Genomic DNA, 19,675 nt, shown 5'->3' with positions numbered 1-19,675 from the left:
AATAGAAATACACATAGAAATGAATTTAAAGCAGATACACTGTGTCAAATTACTGTTCTCCACGAATGGTTTTATTTAGGATGTAGTAAACTTGTAATCTCTATAACAAAAACTGAATATAAATTTGTATTATTAACATGTAAAAGAGATATATGAGAAGAAAAACATGTATATGGTTAAGTGAATAGCCCATCTTGAGGGCTCTGACAGTGGATTTGATCAGTCTCTGTCTCTAAGCCATCTCCATGACCTTCTTGATCCAGTCCACATAGACAGAGACTCGGATGAAGATGTTGGGCTGCCCTGGGTGTCCACAGCGTCTCATGGGGATGATCACACCCTCGAGTACCCAGCAGTCCCTGTTCTGACACGCCAGAGGGCCTCCATAGTCTCTCTGCAGACACACAGGAACAACAGTCTGGACTCATTATTTGTCTCTGTTATGACTGACTGTCACTGCTGAGGTTGGAAACATCTTGCAGTCACATTTTGTCTAGTCCACCTTCGTTATCCAACTGGTGAATGTGTTTGATTTATAGCAACATTTATAGATAGCTGAATGCTCTTCACTTCAAGTGATTTTCTTCACCAGCAACACATTCTCACTCCATGTCATATATGGCCACTTGGTCAGGAACTCTTGGCATCACGTTTTTAATGCTCTGGGAACCCCTTTGGTGTAATTTTTTAATGTGCAGGGTATGGTTAGGTTTAAGCAACAAAACTACTTGGTAAGTTTTAGGAAGAGATTGTTTTTTAGGTTAAAGTATAAATCTGTTTGTTACATAACTTATTTGTATGTTACATACCAACATACTCTCATCAACAGGTTCATATGATATCTTACAAAATATGATATACATATATTCTATAAAAAAAACATTAAAAGGTGTAAAACGGTAACCAGAAGTGGACCATGGCGGTAACGGTGCATATTAGTGCATTACTTTTTGTTATATTACATTAGTTATATGTACAAACAGCCTATAGTACGTAACTTAACTCACGTAAGTTGAAATAAGACAACATTGACTTTTGGATTTACACATAAACACACAGGCCACACGCAGCAGTCTCCTGGGTGGAAGTGCTGTTTGTTTGACCCATCTATCCACTCAGCAGTTGAAAGCCCAGTTAGTGAGAGCAGATTTTCATTGAGTTGTTAATTCTCAATAATGTTATTCTTGCTCAATAAAATTAATAGTTTAACATTTCTGGGAAAACGCCTATTCACTTTCTTGAAAGATATAAAATAAGGTGCATCACCAGGCTAGCTGTGCTAAGCTGACAGTAAAATACGTAACTATTAAAAAAACTAGAAAATACTGCCTTGCGGTTGTATGCCTCTGCCAACCAGTCAAGTTGCAGTTTTACATAATACTTGTAGTGGAGACTTTGAAGGAAGTTAATAAAAGGTTTTGTGTGTGACTAAAAAAAAGTGTATAATGGTAAATCTGTTTCATCAGATTTTGAAATTAAAAAGCCAATGGATTTCTAGCACTGAATATTTAGTATGCATTGTGCACTACAATCATATCCGCCACAGTAGATGATGAGATGAGATGCAGCTTGAAAATCATCAGTAACATGCTTGTGAATTTGACAAGAGAGGCTGAGCACAGCTGCTGCTGTTAGGGGAATAACGGCTCCCACTGATGACAGTACCCGGGCAGCTGCGAGCGTCTGGCGGCGGTGTGTTTCCTCCTCTGCCGCTATGCTTCCCCCGATACCCAGACCGACAGTCTGCTGCTCAGTTCAGTTCAGTTGACTGACTCTGACTTTATTCTTCACTTTGAATCAGAAATGAATCAGTGTAGCATGAAAGCATGGTGCATCATAGATTATTGCGTTTATATATCCAGAGTTTATGGTGGAATTAGCCACCTAGCCAGACATTCTTGTCACAGCTCTCTGTGAGTAGTATCTGGAATCGATTGGTCTTCATTGGTTCCCCGGATGTCAACACTGAGATATTATACAATACAATATTGAATTTTGCAGCTGAATCTGGTTGTTTCATTTTTTTAGTGTTGAATTTTTTGACATGAAAGAAACATTCACAAGAATGGAACAGATGTACGGATGTACAGACGGACGTACAGACGGATGTATGTACACAGAGGCATAAAAATAGTAAGAAACTGCTGCAGCTCCAGAGTGGAAAAAATATATTCTACTCAACATGGACAATAAATCTTTAATGCTGTGTACACTTTTAATGGACACCTACCTCACAGGCGCCCACCCCGCCCTGGAAAGAGCTTGTGCACATCTCATTCTCACGGACACGACCTCTGAAGTATGTGTTGCATTCCTTGTTACTAAGAACTGGTATGTGGGCCACATTGAGGACAGTCTCATCTCCAGTCCCTTGAAAAACAGTGTGAAAAAAGAATGAGTTAGCAGCCAGTGTGTTTAGAAAGATGGAGAAAAGAAAAAAGTAAAGGTGGACAGATGTTCAATGGTTCTGGAAATAGGAACGCCATCTGTTGCTCAACGGTGTGAATAGCTTTCTCATTTAGATGCAACATTACTTCAAGGGCAGAAACAAGATGCTCGTTCTAAGGAAGTCATCTATTATCAATTACTGCAATTGAAGCATATTGTAGTGGCATGAAGCGCAGCATGTAGTTCATTCAATGTCAAGTTATCATTTCCAAAGGATTATACTTGCCTCTCGTCTCACCCCATCCTGCGATCTCACAAGTCGTCCCCTCAGCTACAATGTAGCGCTCAGGAGGGAGGCAGATTTGAGAGATACGCTCATTAAACTGGGCCGGGCTACAGAAAGAAGAGAGAGGCAGACGGGCATTATGCGTATGTGTGTGTGTGTGTGTTTGTGTGTGTGTGTGTGTGTGTGTGTGTGTGTGTGTGTGCGTGTGTGCATGCTGGGGGCAATTGACAGTACACACTATTCCAGTTGCAGCATGACCAGCTGAGACTCTGAGGGTCCACAGACGATTTTGGTCAAAGGGATGGTTTGCATGCCAGGCTCTGCTTCTTGTGGATCACGGTACAGAGTTCCCATCATGGCCGAGTACCCGGGCAGGTCCACGTAGCTGTGCACACATGCAGACAAGCAAAGTACTGTTACGTAACTAGACAGTTGGGTTAATGTCCAATCCTCGTTAGTGTAGTGGGTTTCTGTTCTGATTATTTCTTTGTCAGATAGGTTAGATTATTTCTGTGTCAGTCAGACTGCCCCAAAAACTCCCCGGAGCCTGCCAAGGCCACGATTACCTTGGCGTCATCAATCGGACTCTGCAGGCTGCTAGATACAGCTGCAGCCTATAGGGTAAAGTGTAAACATAGGGACAGGAGTCCATATCTTTCACATGTACAGCACTGAACAGAACCTGTATGCTGCTGAAGTTGTTTTTGTATGTTTATTGTGTTTTCGGTTTGTCTGAGATTATGAATGATGTACGACTCCACAGACCTGTCACCAATGGCTAAGATTCATAACAAATTCTAAAAACTCAGGAGCCTCACGTTACATTGAATACATGATCATTGTTTTATGTTGTCATTGATGCTGCTCTAAACTCTTTTTCAGAAACTGCTTTCCTTGCCTCTAAGCTCTGCTAATGTCATATTTCATGCATGATCTAACCTACTACCAGCACTTCTGATCTGTAAGTACAAGAAAACGTCAGAGTTGGGGTTCAACAGTTTCATGATTCATACAATAGTAGACTATGAAAGTAAAAAGACTCCAAAACATCTGCATTCAAAAGCAAACATCTGTTAATGGTTTGTTTAATGCTTTACAATAGCAAGTATTTAAAAATGAAAAGCATAGTAAGGTTGTATCTTACAAATGAAACTAATATAAAATAACATTTATTCCACCTTTAAGTAAGAACACCATTTAGTCAAAATATGTCCATCAAAACCCACTATAGACTGATAGGTAGTTTTTCCTGGCCTTCAGAGCAATCTGAAGACTCAATCGAGATGAGATAAAAAGTGAACAGAACATAACTCTAGATGCAGATAAAATCCTGGTAGAACCAAAAAGTAGCTTTGACTTATCTGGGCTAATTCTCAGTCATATGCTTGCAAATAAAAACCAAAACAACAACTAATATCTGAAGGTCTATCTGGAGATTAACTCCCCAAGAGAAAACATAGATCAGCTTATAAAATAAGGCCAATGTTTCGTTTAGTTCAGTTTATAAAGATCAGCTTCTATCTGCCTTAAACAGTAACTGCTCCTCATAGCATCACTATATATATATAGTGATGCTATGTATAACATATACATATATATATATATATGTTCACTTGCCATGAACATGCTGGTGAAATCTGCGTAAGTTCAGTGTAGGGGACCCCTCTCCAAGTCTGGAGTCCAACAGCCACCCATCCCAGCCTTTATGGATGACCTGACAGTGACCACTACATCTGTCCCAGGCTGCAGGTGGATGGTGGCCTTCAAGAACAGATTTTCCTGGGCTCGCATTAACTTCAAGCTGGCTAAATCGAGGTCCCTCGTGCTGAAGAAAGGAAAGATTACTAGCAAGTTCTGCTTCTCACTTGGCACCACCAAGATACCATCACTTATCAAGGAACCTGTGAAAAGCTTTGAGATGAGGATCAGCAGGTTTCTGCGCAGGTGGTAGGGACTGCCGCGAAGCCTGAGCAGCATCGCTCTATAGGGACATGACAACAAGCTGAAGCTCCCCATCAGCAGCCTGAGCGAGGAGTTCATAGTGACGTGGTCCAGGGAGCTCCTACAATATCAGGAGCCTAGTGACCCATGCTGGGATTGAAGTCAGGACGGGGCGGAAGTGGAGAGCTGTCGAGGCTGTGGACGTCGCAGAGTCAAAGCTACGGCAAAGCTACGGCAAAGGGTGCTAGTGGGAACAGTGGCACAAGGGAGAGCTGGCCTAGGCAGCAGAAGGAAACCTTGTTGCGACAAGGTGCATGGGAAAGAGAGGAGGTCACTGATCCTTGAGGAGGTGCAAGCAGGAGTTGAGGAGAGGCGAGCCTGCCAGATGGTGGGAATGCGACAACAAGGTGCCTGGACAAGATGGGAGCAAGCAGCAAAGCACAAGGTCACATGAACTGAGCTGTGGAAAGCCGAACCCCATCAGATAAATATTTCTGATCCAGGCGGTCTACGACGTGCTGCCAAGGGAAGGTGGAGACACTAGCATGCCCCCTCTGCCAGAGGAGAGGAACCTTGGAGCACATCCTCAGCTGCTGTCCAAAAGCCCTGGACGAAGGACAGTACCGCAGGCGACATGACCAGGTCCTGAAAGCCATAGTGGATGCCATCTGCAGTGTAATCAGCCACAGTCTCCACCCAGTGAAGAGCACTGCTTTTATCAGAGTTGAGGAGAAGTCAACACTGGCTGCCCGGAACACCTCCTCTGGCCTGTTGGCAACGGTGCACATCTGGGAGCTGTCAGTTGATCTATGCAAGCAGTTGAAGTTCCCTGAAGTGGTTGCCAAGACAACACTAAGGCCAGACATTGTGCTTACCTCAGTGGCCTCCAAGCATGTAATCCTCTTGAAGCTCACAGGGCCTTGGGAGGACCGTATGGAGAAGGCCAATGAGTGGAAGAGGGCGAAGTACTCTCAGCTTGTGGAGCAATGGGTGACGAGTGATATGCCAATCCATTAAAGTGGGATGTCGAGGGTTTGTGGGCAAATCCCTCTGCAGGGCCTAAAAAAACTTGGCATCACAGGAGCCAGCCAGCGAAGGGCCATCAAGTTAACCACTGATGCAGCAGATGTAGCATCAAGGTGGCTGCGGATCAGGAGGGGAGAGGAGTGGGTAGTATTCAATTTCCTTGCAGGAGTCATCCCAGAGGGATGGATAAAGAGAAGTCTAAGTCTAAGTCTAGTAGCGCTACCTGGACACAAGCTGGGGCCTGATCAACCCTGGCTGGGTCGCCTACGGGAGGGGGTCTGATTGTTGAAAGATCTGAAACTCCCTCTGATCCTAGGTTACATCACTAATGATGTGTCCAGGTGCACCAATGGTGTATCTAAAAACTGAAACTAGTTCTACAGAGAAGCAACAGAAAACAAGTTTTGCTGACGGAGCACTGGTGTTTATTTTAAACAATAAATTAACAGTTTTGCTGTAAAGTATTTCTAGAGTTTTTGTCATAAAAGAATGGTTGATCTCTTTAAACAATTTTTCTACCATAACCGACTTCTACTGTAGCATGTCTTTCACACATACCAAAATGTTAATTACTGTATTATTATTTTTCATTTTTCATGTGATAACAGGACAGGGTCCCAATAGTCTGAGCAAGTGCGCAGCTCGCCACTATCTCTATCTGCCGACCCCCCCCCCCCTCTCTTTGGCCAACAAAGAACATTCAGTTACACAATAGTAAAAACATAGATAAGAAGTCAGCTGCAGCAGCAGCTCAGCTGGAGAAGTATAGAGACACTGAAACATGAGTATTTTTAAAGTGAAGTACTGAAAAGAATAGTAAAAAAATAGATAAATAATATAAATAAAAGGGGCTGCTCGATTGAGAATTTCTTGACCTGGTTTTAAGGTGACTGATCGTCCTGGAGAAAACTCTTCAGCCTCAATCCTCCCCGTAAACAGGTTGAGAAGGATGGTCTGACTCAACTTTGCGATCCAGAATCAATAAGAATCTAAAATTATTACTAGATTGAATTCAACCTAAGGAGTAAATGTCAAATAAATAATTGGTATTGTCCTGAGTAAAACAAATACAGAATTTTAAAGTGTAAAGTGGTAACAGGGTTAGGACCACTGAACAATATTTCTGGGAAAATAAATGGTAATATTAAGGTTTTAACAAAGGATTATAAAAGGGAAACACTGATGAGTGATCAAGAGTTTACTGAACAGTCCTTTATGATATCAGGCAGCTCCTCCCTGAGTTTACTAGGAAGAGAAGAGAAGTTTTTACCAATGTTGGTTCGGTATGGTATTATGGTTTAATATGGTAATATGCTATTATGGTATGGTATATGGTAAAAGGTCTGTACTAAGATTTTGTAGGTTATTTTAGGCACTGACTCCGGTGTGACCCCACTAGCCTGCCACCTATTATTGGATTTGCAGACTGGTATCAAGAGGTAATATTGAAAATCGAGCATTTAGCGTTATTATAACAATAAAGAAAATAAATAAATAAGAATGGTCAAATCATCTGAAAAACTATGATATTGAGTTTCTATGTATTCTGGATAGAGTCATGTGCAGAGACTAATTAATTAATGATATAACTTAGAAAAAAAAAAAAACATCTTTAAAAAAATCTTTTACAAAGTTGCTTTTCAGCTTGTACAGAAGACAAAAATTAGGCCTAGGCCGGATGGAGTAGAATCATCTGAGCCTAACATTGATTGCATGTTAACAAAATGAATTAGTTCTGTAAGAAACTGGAATAAGGGATGAAATATTGTTTGTTTGTTTGTTTATATAGTCATTATGAAACAATCCTTATAAACATATAACAGTGTAACTTAGAACAGTGAATAGAGATAAAAAGGCTTAAGCAGAGCCAAGACCAAGGCCCAAAATATAAATAAGAAACAGATAAATAAACTATTTGCATGCAAAACTTATTAATTTGATACAACCCCATATTTATACAGGATGGACCATAAAAATTTTCCTTTTTACAAGGTCAATATGCCTTTTTTCCAAATTTACTTTACCACCACTCATAAAATATGTTATCTTTAAGACCCAATTTCAATATCACATTTTTTTTAAATGTAACGTCGTTGCTTAATAATTTCCAAACCATAAAGTTTTCTTGAGATTATAAAACAACTCATTCATATCAAATCAGCTCTAAAGGATTTTAACTCCACTTCAGTATTATAAAAAATAACCTTTAATTTCTCACAAGGTAAAATTAAGTTGTATCTTCTACAGAAATGACACTGTTAAGCAAACCAATAACCTTGTTTCAGGGGCATGCCGCACGCCACATGCCTTTCCACTGTGACGATGAAGAGACTTGGCTAGAAAACACCCGAAAAAAGGACCATACACCAAAAACGTATACACCAAGGCAGGAACACAGGAGGGAAGGAGAATTATGCATCGTTTGGAAACACCACAGCGCGCTGGGTTTACAGTTCAGATGGTAAATGCACAAAACTCACACTGTGGTCAAAAACAACTACTGATCAGTTAGAGAAACTAGCTTCATCATTAAATAGGCACTTTCACGGAGCAAACTAGAAGGGAAAGATTTTAGATGAAAATAAATACTTCAGAAAGACTAAACGTTAAATTATATATTTTGGGTTGAAGTAAGTTTAGTTAAGCGTTTAATAGAAAGATTATAATTTTAAGAAGTCTGAAGAATGTTGAAAATATGAAATGTTTAACTTTAATGCAGAAATGGTAGAATTTGTTGTGCTTGTTTATTCATGTTTACTGAATAAAAATATTTTGGAATTTGTTGTTTGTTTTTTACAGATGATGTTTTCAATTAGGCCTACTAATGATTTGCAGAAAAGGTGTTAGCTCCTTGCATCCTGCAGAATGGAGGAGGTGGGCTGGCGGACAGATCTAATAATAATATATTGTGTTTCCTTCCAGGTTGCTAATTGTATTTATTATGTTACAGGTTATTTAGAGATACAAAGCCTGTGTTATGTTTATCTGTGCTGACAAGACGCAAGGAAATCATTTTTTCCCCTTCTTTTCCTTCCCAACACTGTCTTACAAGAGGGAGGCTTTGACTTTTGAAAAGGGAAAGCTAGTTTTACATTCCAAGATAATAAAACAAACACGTTTGAACAGCCGGGCCTTCTGGAGAAGAGAGGCAGTCAATTCTCTAAAAGATTATACATTATGTGCTTTTGATCTGATTTTATACAAAAAGGATTCTAAAAAAAAAAAAAAAAAAGAACACTTCCTTTTCAATTAATGATTAAGTATAGGTTTGTTATAGAGTTTTTGTGTTTTCCCCTCGAGTGACAATTAGGTGTGGGTTCTTGAAACTAAAGTGAGAAGTAAACAGCAGTTCCAAAAGTGCGCCTATGAGTTTCAAGCTGTCTGTATACAAGGTTAAGAATTCAGTTAGTCTTCAATTAATTCGTTTTTTTGTTAAATAAAACTAATTGTTCCCATTGATGTTGATACATTTAATATAGAAATATTATAAACTTAAAAATGGTTTAAATAGGTTTTATAGATCTCTTTGTAGCTTAATATCTATGTGTAATGTTTAATAATATGTTTTGATAATAGCAAAAGTTATTCTTAATTTTCTGTCTTAAGTGTACTTTTGAATTTTACTTTCTTCGCATTAGAATATCCTTGTGATCAGTATAATGTGTGTTGTTATTGTTGTTTGAAGTAATCTCATCTGCTGGTGAGGCCAAGTGCCCTCATTCATTCACTGGAATAATGAATCATGGATGTCTGCTTGACATATGAGGAGGAACGTTGACGATCAAGGAAATGGATTCCCCATCACCATGTTTTTTGAGGTGCTAGTAACCTCTTGTGGATTATGACCCTCTTCCTGTCAACTGTGGCTCCTACATTATTATTCAAGTCAACCATCAACTACGTCACCAAAACTTCTGTCTTCAACCTCCGCAACATTGCAAACCTTTATCACCTCCAGACTCGACTACTGGAACCTACAGTGTATGGCCTCCTCTCCACTGCCCTCCCCTCATACCTGACTGATCTCCTTCATCGCCACTCGCCGCCTCCACTCTGCTGACGACAACATTCTCATCCCATCACCAGAACCAGGTATCATACCCTGGGGGACAGAGCAATGGCATCGCTGCCCCTACCCCTTGGCACTCGCAGCCCTACCCTCTGGAACGCCATCGCTGCCCCTACAGTTGGAATTACGTGCCCCAGCCACCAGGAACTCAGAGACACTCCCGCCATTCAATAGTCATCTTAAATCCCATCTCTTCTGGATTATTATTATTATTATTATTATTGTCTTGTTAATTGCAATTCCACTTTGAAAGTTTTTAGTTAATCTGATACTCACTGCCTATAATAGCCATATTGAGTTGTTATGTAATCTTAATTTACTACTGTTATAGGGATTACCCCCGTTAAGAAATCCTCTGGATAAGACTAGACTTTGGGTATTTTTTTCTCCACAACACTGAGTTTTTTTCCTTAAGTCTGGTAAGAATAGTTAGCGCAGGGGTCTTTTAACTTTCTCTAGTCAAATAAGTGGGGTTGTTTTTGGCTTTCTGTAAGTAGGTCATGCGGCTGTGATTTCCAGCGTGAGCCCTTCTAAACACTTAGGTGTTTGAGGGGTTCTTAATCCCAATGAGGGTTTGCCTCCAGCGGTCCGTGTTGACGGGAAGGTTGTTTAATTGTTTATTATATTTTACATTTGATTTCATTGCATTGCGTGATGCTCTTTGATTCTGATGGCTTGACATTAACTCACCCTTAAGGTGCTAAATTATAGTGTATTGATCTTATGATCAATAAGGAGGGGTTGTTACATAATATTTCATTTTCCCTAGACAGTTTGGGTTAATGTCCAATCCTCGTTAGTAAAGTGAGCATCATTTAAGTGTCAGTCAGGCTGCCCTGAAAACTCCCTGGAGGCTGCCAAGGCCACCATTCCCTTGGCGCCTTCAGTCTGACTCTGCAGGCTGCTAGATACAGCTGCACACAATAACACTCACGTCACTAATGTCATGTTTATATATTATAGCCATTGAGATGGTAGCACATCTCCTCTTGCTATAAGAATCTGATCTTTGCTGTTTGAGCCCCAGAATTGAGGTGGCTTCACACACTGCTTTGTGTTGAGGCTAATTAAACTCCTTCAGTATCAGACATACAGGACTCTGGCATTTTCTTTTATTTTCTGGGATCATAATAAATTCTTCCCTAACAAGTACAACTGTTTAATTTCATGTCTTAACCTGAAATAAACTTTAGATCAGTCTTTAAGGGGAACTCGAGCAATTGAATGAAGTGCTTACATAATGGACTTGCAAGAGACAATTTTATGTACTTATTTACTGAGTTCGTCTTGAGGTTCATACTTTGTATTTTGGGTTTCTACTCAAACGTGTTTATATGCTTTAATGTTCAAAAAGCATATTATTTTCTAATACTGTCTGTCTGATTTGATCTTGGTCCATTTTTCTTGCAGTCTCTGGTCTGGTCCCTGCAGTTCAGTAACTGTAGTGGGTTTCTTAGCCCTTGATTTGTTGCAAAGAATTTTCCAGAGATTCTCTGTGGGGTTTATATCTTTTTTTTCACGAAATAAAGTTTTTTATATATATATATATATGGTAAATGGTAAATGGACTTGTACTTATATAGCGCCTTTCTAGTCATCTGACTACTCAAGGCGCTTCACAGTGTTTGTCACATTCACCCATTCACACAGACATTCACACTGATGGCAGTGGACATCTACATACCATCTAATCTAATCTGATCTAACCATTCACACCACATTCACACACCCATGCGCAGCACTGGGAGCAATTTGGGGTTGCTCAAGGACACTTCGACATGTGGACCGGGGGGAGATGGGGATCGTACCACCAATCTCTCGAACAGAGGACGACCCACTCTGCCACCAAGCCACAGCCGCCCTATAAACACCTATATATATATATATATATATACATACATAAAACTTTACTTTAGGGCTAAGAAACCCACTACAGTTACTGAACTGCGGGGACCAGACCAGAGACAGCAAGAAAAATGGACCAAGATCAAACCAGAGCAGTGTGAGACACTGACTTAAGTCATTTACAGCTGTGGCCTCTACACTTCCTATTCATTTTTTAATCTTATAGCCCGAAGAAAACATTGTTTAAATCTTCTCTTCTGATACAATGGTTACTGTTCTCTAATTTTGATCTCCATTGTATAGTATAGTTGTGACATCACAACCGTACAGATGTCCTGACGCTTGTTTACAAGCACAGTTTCTGAATACAAGCTGTGTACATTTCTCTGTGGATTGAGCGTTTTGATATTTTCACAGTATTTATAGACCTCAACCTTCTTGATATCAAAAAAGATATGGAAATCTCACTTTTTAAAATATGGGACCTTTAAGGGCAAGGGCTTGCAAGAGACATTTTAAACAAGACTAAGAGTCTGCAGTCACTCTTCTGTGAGGCTGTACGTGAGCTAAATGCTAATATATTAACAATGACAATGCTAACATCCTGCTGATGAGCTGTGCTCCTAAAAGCTATAAGTAAATCAAGTTTACCAGGAAGAGAAACACTGCTTGGTGCTGATCACCCATCTGGGGTTAACCAGAGATCCTCCGCAGAAATGGTTTCCTTTCCTGCACACAAGAGGTCAGAGATCACACTCAGCACAGCAGAGTTTTTTTTTTTTTCTGTTTTCATGGTCGGAATAAACACCAACAGCAGTTCTCGGACTCACCTGTCTCTAAGGCTTACTGTCCACGGCGAGTTCCCAGGAATCCCATTGACAATACGCAACCTAGTCCTCTGGACTCGGTCTTCCCTCTTCCCACATTCACTGAACTCCACCTTCTCTGTTTTCACAAAAACAAGGTGACACATAATCGAAAAATGAAACACACACGCACATGCACACGCACGCACACACACACACACACACACACACACACACACACACACACACACACACACACACACACACACACACACACACACACACACACACACACACACACACACACACACACACACACACACACACACACACAAAAGAAGAAGTTCATATTCATTCAGAAACTAACCTACTGGTTCAGTCATGGACACTTTCTCTCCAGCTGTTTGAAAACAACAAGAAACAGAGGAGTCATTAAAGTCATAAAACAGAAGCTCTTGATGAATTGTCACCACACAGAGTAATAAACTACTCTGAGGATGTTGAAACACACAAAAAAGCAGAGCGATGTACCACACTGTTTGATGGCACAGTAGTCAAACTCAGTTTTGGGGTCGGTGGTGTAGCACCAGGGTCCATGCTGGTCCCCATCTGGGTTACGACAGTAGTTTTCCGTCAGGTTGGCCTCAGGATGTGTCCTTGGGTTTATCCTGGAAAATCATAGCGATGATGAATACAATCCCATTACATATTAACTGTATACATTATCTACTATACTAATCCGTATAGAACTACTTTTACTGTTAAAGAAATTAACATGTATAACTGTTATAGCTGCTGTAAAACTGCAACAATAAAACACCACTGCTGATGACGACAGCTTAATGTTTTTCCAAAAGTGTCACAGTTATTTTTGTTTTGTGAGATGTTCCTGGAGCTGTTTCACCACCATTAACAATTTTTTTTTAAGTTTTCGTGCTGTGAGCTCCTCCAGTTCTGTGAATTATTATGCTTTATTTGGAATTTGGACACAGCTTTAGCATAAAGGCAATGAGATGGGACCGTTCCATTCTCCATCCTTTGTTTTGCCTGTGTCACAAAGATCCACAAATGTGTACTAATTGTTTTGCTTCTGGATGAAGAAAAAAGTCATCTGTCTTTGTAACACTTCAATTATTATCATACTTGGTCCGGTGAGGTGTGTTGACGTTCCATTTCTGGCAGGTGATCCCCTTACGAGTTTTGCGGACCATGCCTCTGTAGTTTTTTCCATTTTCATGGTAGCAATCTGTAAAAAAAAAAAAAAAAGAAAATTCCATATGTATTATTATTATGACAGTGACCTTGATTACTTATGGCTCACGGTAAAAGTAGTAAAAAAAAGAAAAAATAATAATGACAGTATTGAAACTCTGGGCCATAGCTACCATTGCTGAGGTCATCTGTAAGTATTTTGGGGGGAACAGCAGCAACCATGGCCACAAGTGACAGTAACATGATAATAGTAAATGCAAATCGTAGTATATCTGTTGCACAATCAAACTTCCAGAATCCAAAGATTCTGGTCATTCCCAAACATCATCCCACAGGGAATGGCCACTTGAGGCTGGCTCCAAAAGTGAGTCAATCTCCACTGATCCCCACAGTAAAACATATAGCTTTACAGCAGAATAAACATGTTTATAGCCTGGTACAAAAAAAGGTTCAGACTTTAGTTTAGCTAATTTCCCTATTTATGTCATCTGTATGGAGGACATTTTATACAACTTTCAATTATATTAAGGCTTAAAGTTCTGAATTATTAAGGATGGGGACACTTTGAGTGACAGGTGAGTGCCATGAGCAGGCAGAGTAATCTTAGCACACTAAGAGCCACATTGAGCTTCACATCGGCTCTTCAGAGCCCTGTGGATGACGTCCTGGAGGCTACGTCCATATTTTAAACGGTCTATGGTCATAACTGTAGCAGCAAAACCCCTTAGTGTATTGAATTCCCTAAGGGTGTATTTTATTGCCAGCAAATGCACTTTGCACTTGGACTCAGCTCAGTGTTTCCGTTTCACGATGGTAGCCCTGCATGTTTTCATGTAAATATTCAAAAGTCTTAAGGCCTTTACAGCACCATTTTTATCCATTACAGTTGACAGTATGCTTAAACGAAAGTCGCACCTTCAGCCTCGATGTCATCTGCACAGCGTTTAATCTGTAAGCAGAGAGCAGTCCTCATCTCTGGCACAGATGTGAAGCACCAGGGAGCCTCCGACCCATCTGGGTTACGACAGTAGTTCTCCTCCAAACCTCTGGTAGAGATGAAGCATGCAGTCAGCAGCATGAGTTTGGTCTTATTCTGTCACAAAACAACCTACATACAATTTTTATACATAATCACTTAAAAAAAAGCCTGAAATAACATAAAAACACCAAGTTAAAATAACTAATTTCAAAGGTGGTCCTAGCTTCAGAGTTTTAAATTTTGATCCAATTCAATTCAATTCAATTTTATTTACAGCGCCAAATCATAACAAAAGTTATCTCAAGACACTTTACATATAGAGTAGGTAAAGACCACACTCTGACTTATTCATGATTTACAGAGACCCAATAATTCTCCCATGTGCAGAAACAAGTCGTACTATCTTTAATAAAAGTAGTAATACTCCAATATATGTTAGATTTTTGACTGGATTTGGACCATGCGTAGTATTATACCCATGCTGGTCTCTGTTTTGCTCAAACATATATAAATAGTCACTTGGACATTTAGGCATTTATAAACATGACTTGCTACAAGATACTGAACCCTGTTAGCAGTGTTTAGCCATTATAGTGATCTAAAATGTCCCATACTTAAACAGGTTATTTTATTATAATCAAAGATATTTCGTACAAACTGTAAGCGTCATTGTTTAAAAAGATCATTATTAAAAGTTAATTCTTGATTGTACCAAGGCCACACATAATATGTTCTAAGTTCTTGCTAACATTAACATGAACTTTTTTCAACTTTTTTTTTTTAACATTTAGATTTTATTATAGATTTTCCATGCCAGACAAACATACAAGAAAGACAGTATGACAATACAAGGCTTCAGTGGAAGGTGAGGAGGGTTACTGTGTTAAATTATTTTATGTGTGTGTTTCTATTTAAAACATAGGGCGACCATAGGAACACATATATGCACATGATCTTACTTTCACACACGAGTTGCTTCAATGTTTCAATACACTTCTCTTAATGAGTAAAAATGAACACACTTTACAGGAACAGACTAGGGGTGAAGATCAACAACGTTCAACAACGGCCTTCTTATATTACTTAGAGAGGAGGGCATGATGTTGCGAGTCTAGGGATGATTCATGCTTGTATGGGTCAGAAAGTCCTCCAGATATTTATTTACAATTAACCTTTCAAACTTTCCAGTTCATAAGGATGAAGTGTTTTGTTGCAAGGTATGCTAATGCTGCGATTCTTAGTGCAGATGTAATGCCACTGGGCTGGATGTCCAGAAAGCATAAAGCTGTACATAAAGCTACGTTCATGTTCAAGATCTTTGAGACTCTAACTACATGTCAGAAGGCTGGACAGAAGCATAGAGAGTGCACAACCTTCCCTCAGTCACGTCAGCATAAGCCAGAGAGGGTTGGATCCACCTTTTTCAGTCTAGAGGGATTTATTTATTTATTTACACAAACATTCTACTGTATCTACTTAGCCTGTTTGATGCTTAATTTAGAGATATAAGATCACACTGAAATATCACATTAATACCCACACAACACTTGTAACGTCTACTAAAAATGGATGATTGAAATGCTTGTAATCGATTTAGGCATGTTGAATGATTACCGCATTACAAATAAGATTAATATTCATTTCACATCCATATTACCACTCAAGAGTGTGACCCGCTTTTTAATCGGGAGTCTCTGACCATTTGTCATCTAACTGTCAACTGTCGGCAGAGAAATAAGATCACAAGAAATCTCACTGCAATGACATCTTGACATTAATATTCATGTGTGAAACAAATAAGCACTTTCAAACTAATGAGTACCATGAGTACACTTCTTTTCACTCCTCCATCATGCTGTGTGCTGTCATATACCTATCTACTTACTTGCATTCGTATGTGTTTGGGTAGAAGGGATGCTCATGAGGTTTTTGGGCATCCCACCGCTGACAGGGGATACCTGATGTTGTCTCGTTTACTTTACCGCGGTAATCCTCCCCGCGGCCACGGAAGCAGTTGGTTGTGAAGCTGGAGCGCTGGCGTTTCTCAACCCGCACCTCAGCTGGAGGGAAAGCGCGAGTTGAGAAGAAAATACATTGGTGTTACAAGTGAACTACACAGAGGGGATGTTTATGTGGTCCCTCTCAAGATGACTTCTGTTATTTCATTGTATTACATATATTATTTTTGGTTAAAAATAAATTGTAATAATATTTGGCACAATGTACAAATAGCTTCTGTTATGCCTTTTTTTGTTGCTTGGTTCTAAAATTATTATTAATCTGTTTGGCAGGTGTAGATAAATGACACATAATGACCTACACAGCATACAGTTACTGAATTTGTTTTGAGAAGGTGAAACACTTTTTAAACCCCCCTTCAATCAAAAATAACGTGTGTGCAGAGTTTGACACAAGAAGGCTTCTGGAGTTGTCATGTTGACTGCCATATCCTTGAGTTACAAATGACAACAGATGTTTGATATTTAGTTTTTCCCTTTCAGCTCATTTTTTAAACCAGGATCTGAATGACAAGATTTAAAGTGAGAATTACTGCAATTTTCTTCTGTTTTGTTTGTCTGTCACACATAAATCTAAGTAAATACTCTGGATTAAAAAAAAAAGAATGCTCTTAAATTCAATGTCTAATAAAAACACAAAGATAAAAATACAAAAAGGTTTTTAACGATGTCCTAAAGTATGCTGACGATCAAATTTGATTTTGAGCAGTGTTTTGTTTATTGACTCAACAATTTTTGCACCACAAGATGGTGCTCTCTTATAGATGTTTGGCCCCTGTGATCTCTGTCCTCAGTGGAATTGCCGACAAACAGCAGTGTCATCTTGCACAAGTGGTGTCGAAATTCTGTAGAAAACACTGAGGTACTGTATGTGTTTGTTTAATTATTCTGAGGAAAAATAAGCCTATGAAGTATTCATTATGAATGTGTAAAGCAACATTAAACAAACCACACTGCAAAAGTACAAATACCTTCAATTATATCTTTGAATTTTATGTATATCTTATATCTGCAAAATAGTTGTACTACTACCAGTCCCACTAATCCTAATGAAAGCTTTACCACAGTAAAAAGTTACAGAAACTAGATTAAATTAAAAGGGCCATATAAAGACAAATAATATTATTTAAAAAACACTGAAATTAACCTTTAATTAACCTGAAACCCAGTCGGACAATGCAGGCCTTGAATCAGTAACAAACATTTGCAAACTTTAGCCGCATTTACTCTTAAATCAAAGGGAAGTAATTTGCACAAACACAGGAAAGGTGATTTTTCTAAATTTAATTACAGCAACTTAATGAGACTTTCTAACTCCACTGTGTCTACTAACGCTGCAGGAATCAACTCAATTTAGCTTCTCGATTGTGCCAGAGGGAACTAATGGTAAAAACAGAACAGAAGAAACAAGCAAGAAGGTCTCAATACACAACAGTACAGTAATATCTTATGTATGGCTGCAGCTAACCATTTCATCACTGATTAATTAATCTTCATATAATTTTCTCAATTAATTAATGAACGAATTTGGTCTATAAGCAATAAATGGTCGATTTATCACGCGTCCAAGGTGCAAATGTTTTGTTTTGTCCAGTCAAAAAGCCAGAGCTATTAAGTTTACCATCACAGAGGACGAAGAAAAGCAGCAAATATTCACATTTGAGAAGATTGAAAAGAGAAAATTTGGCAGTTTTGCAAAAATAAATCTGTTGTCGCAATGAATAGGAGCTATTTCTCATTGGAGTTGTTTGTATTACTCAATCAACAAGTACATTTTAAAAAGCAACTAGAGGGGTTATTCTTGGGTAGAGGCCTGTGAAAAACAATGTCTCTTCTCAAAACATTTTATGTGTATTCATCTAGAGAGAGAGATGTTTAAGTTTTACATGGTTTTGTTAGAATTGGATTTGTTTTGTAACGTCAGTGTATTTATGTATGTGTGCATGTATGTGAAAGCATGTGTATACATTGATGTAACATGGACCCCAGGAAGAGTAGAAGTTAACTTATGTTTCTTTTGATTGACAAATCAATGAATCAATGAATCAACTAATCAACTAATCTTTTCGTCTTTAAAGAGATACTTTACCCATTTTAATCTAGGTCTGTGTCAAGGTCTTATGTTCAGATGAACTTTGTTTTAATTGTCTCCGTGGCATCAGAGATATGCTGTAATCCGCCGGATGACGCAACACAAAGCGTTCGTCTGAACACAATGCCCTCATCGCCATGATACAGACCTGGATTGAAATGGATAAAGTATTTCTTTAATCTCATCAGGAATATTTCTAATTGTGTAACTATTAAAAAACAAACAAACAAACATCTTACTGCACTTGCTGATCTCACAGTTCTCCCTCTCCACCTCTGTGTCAGTTGTGTAACACCAGGGCACCGGAGAGGCGTCAGGGTTACGGCAGTAGTTGTCGTCTAAACTCTTATCAGGATACCTGAAAAACACATGAATATTTTTTCATGTCCACATAAAGGATTTAAACGGTGAGGAACACACATGACTGTTAATGAAGTGATGGATACTCAAGTACTTTTCAGGCTGGTAGATGTGTTGGTGAGGGTACTGCTGGTCCCATCTCTGACACTCTTTTCCACTCACAGTGTGGTCGACCTGCCCTCTGTAGTCCTCTCCATTACATGTGATACACACCTCTGAAAACACAACCACAAACAAAGCTTCAGAATCACCCATGCAAGAACATTTTACTTTACACGTCCCATGATATCCAAATAATTCCCTCGACAGGAGCTGATTTAATGTAATTTCTTAGGAAGGCTCCTGGGAAAGACGATTTAATTTAGTGCTAATGACATTACGGCGGAGGTGGTGTTCAATTGGTACACTAATTACTACTTTCTTTAACCAAAGTAACCATCTTTTTGTCAGTGCATCAGGCAGAAAGTTATACACTGAAATGTGTTTTTCTGTATAGTTGAAAATTACAGAAAAACAGCAGAGAGTAAAGTTTGCAACAAAATAAGTGAGTTTTCATCCTGTAAAAAGTGGCAAAAACTGCAGTTCACTGAATGACCACTTGAGGCTGACGCCTAGAGCTAATTTATGTATGTGTATAGGGGGTGAATTTTTAT

At 39.1% G+C, this 19,675-nt stretch overlaps 1 protein-coding gene across 1 annotated transcript in view; it reads right to left on the bottom strand.

Moving 5' to 3' along the window:
- Positions 1-232: 232 nt before the first annotated feature.
- The window catches only part of mst1 (macrophage stimulating 1), a gene marked incomplete at both ends in the record, with an annotated part of 30,702 nt that continues 11,259 nt past the window's right edge, over positions 233-19,675 (bottom strand). Inside the window, 13 exons of the mRNA XM_083939658.1 lie at positions 233-394; positions 2,231-2,366; positions 2,671-2,781; positions 2,913-3,059; positions 12,207-12,284; positions 12,386-12,500; positions 12,729-12,761; positions 12,893-13,029; positions 13,505-13,607; positions 14,489-14,619; positions 16,438-16,612; positions 18,902-19,020; positions 19,117-19,237. Of these exons, the coding sequence (XP_083795784.1) occupies positions 233-394; positions 2,231-2,366; positions 2,671-2,781; positions 2,913-3,059; positions 12,207-12,284; positions 12,386-12,500; positions 12,729-12,761; positions 12,893-13,029; positions 13,505-13,607; positions 14,489-14,619; positions 16,438-16,612; positions 18,902-19,020; positions 19,117-19,237 (1,568 nt within the window). The remainder of the gene's footprint in view (positions 395-2,230; positions 2,367-2,670; positions 2,782-2,912; positions 3,060-12,206; positions 12,285-12,385; positions 12,501-12,728; positions 12,762-12,892; positions 13,030-13,504; positions 13,608-14,488; positions 14,620-16,437; positions 16,613-18,901; positions 19,021-19,116; positions 19,238-19,675) is intronic.

Source organism: Echiichthys vipera, assembly GCF_963691815.1.
Source record: "Echiichthys vipera genome assembly, chromosome: X".
Taxonomy (NCBI): domain Eukaryota; kingdom Metazoa; phylum Chordata; class Actinopteri; order Perciformes; family Trachinidae; genus Echiichthys; species Echiichthys vipera.
The sequence above is the reverse complement of the archived record's forward strand: the minus strand, read 5'-3'. Positions and strand labels throughout refer to the sequence as shown.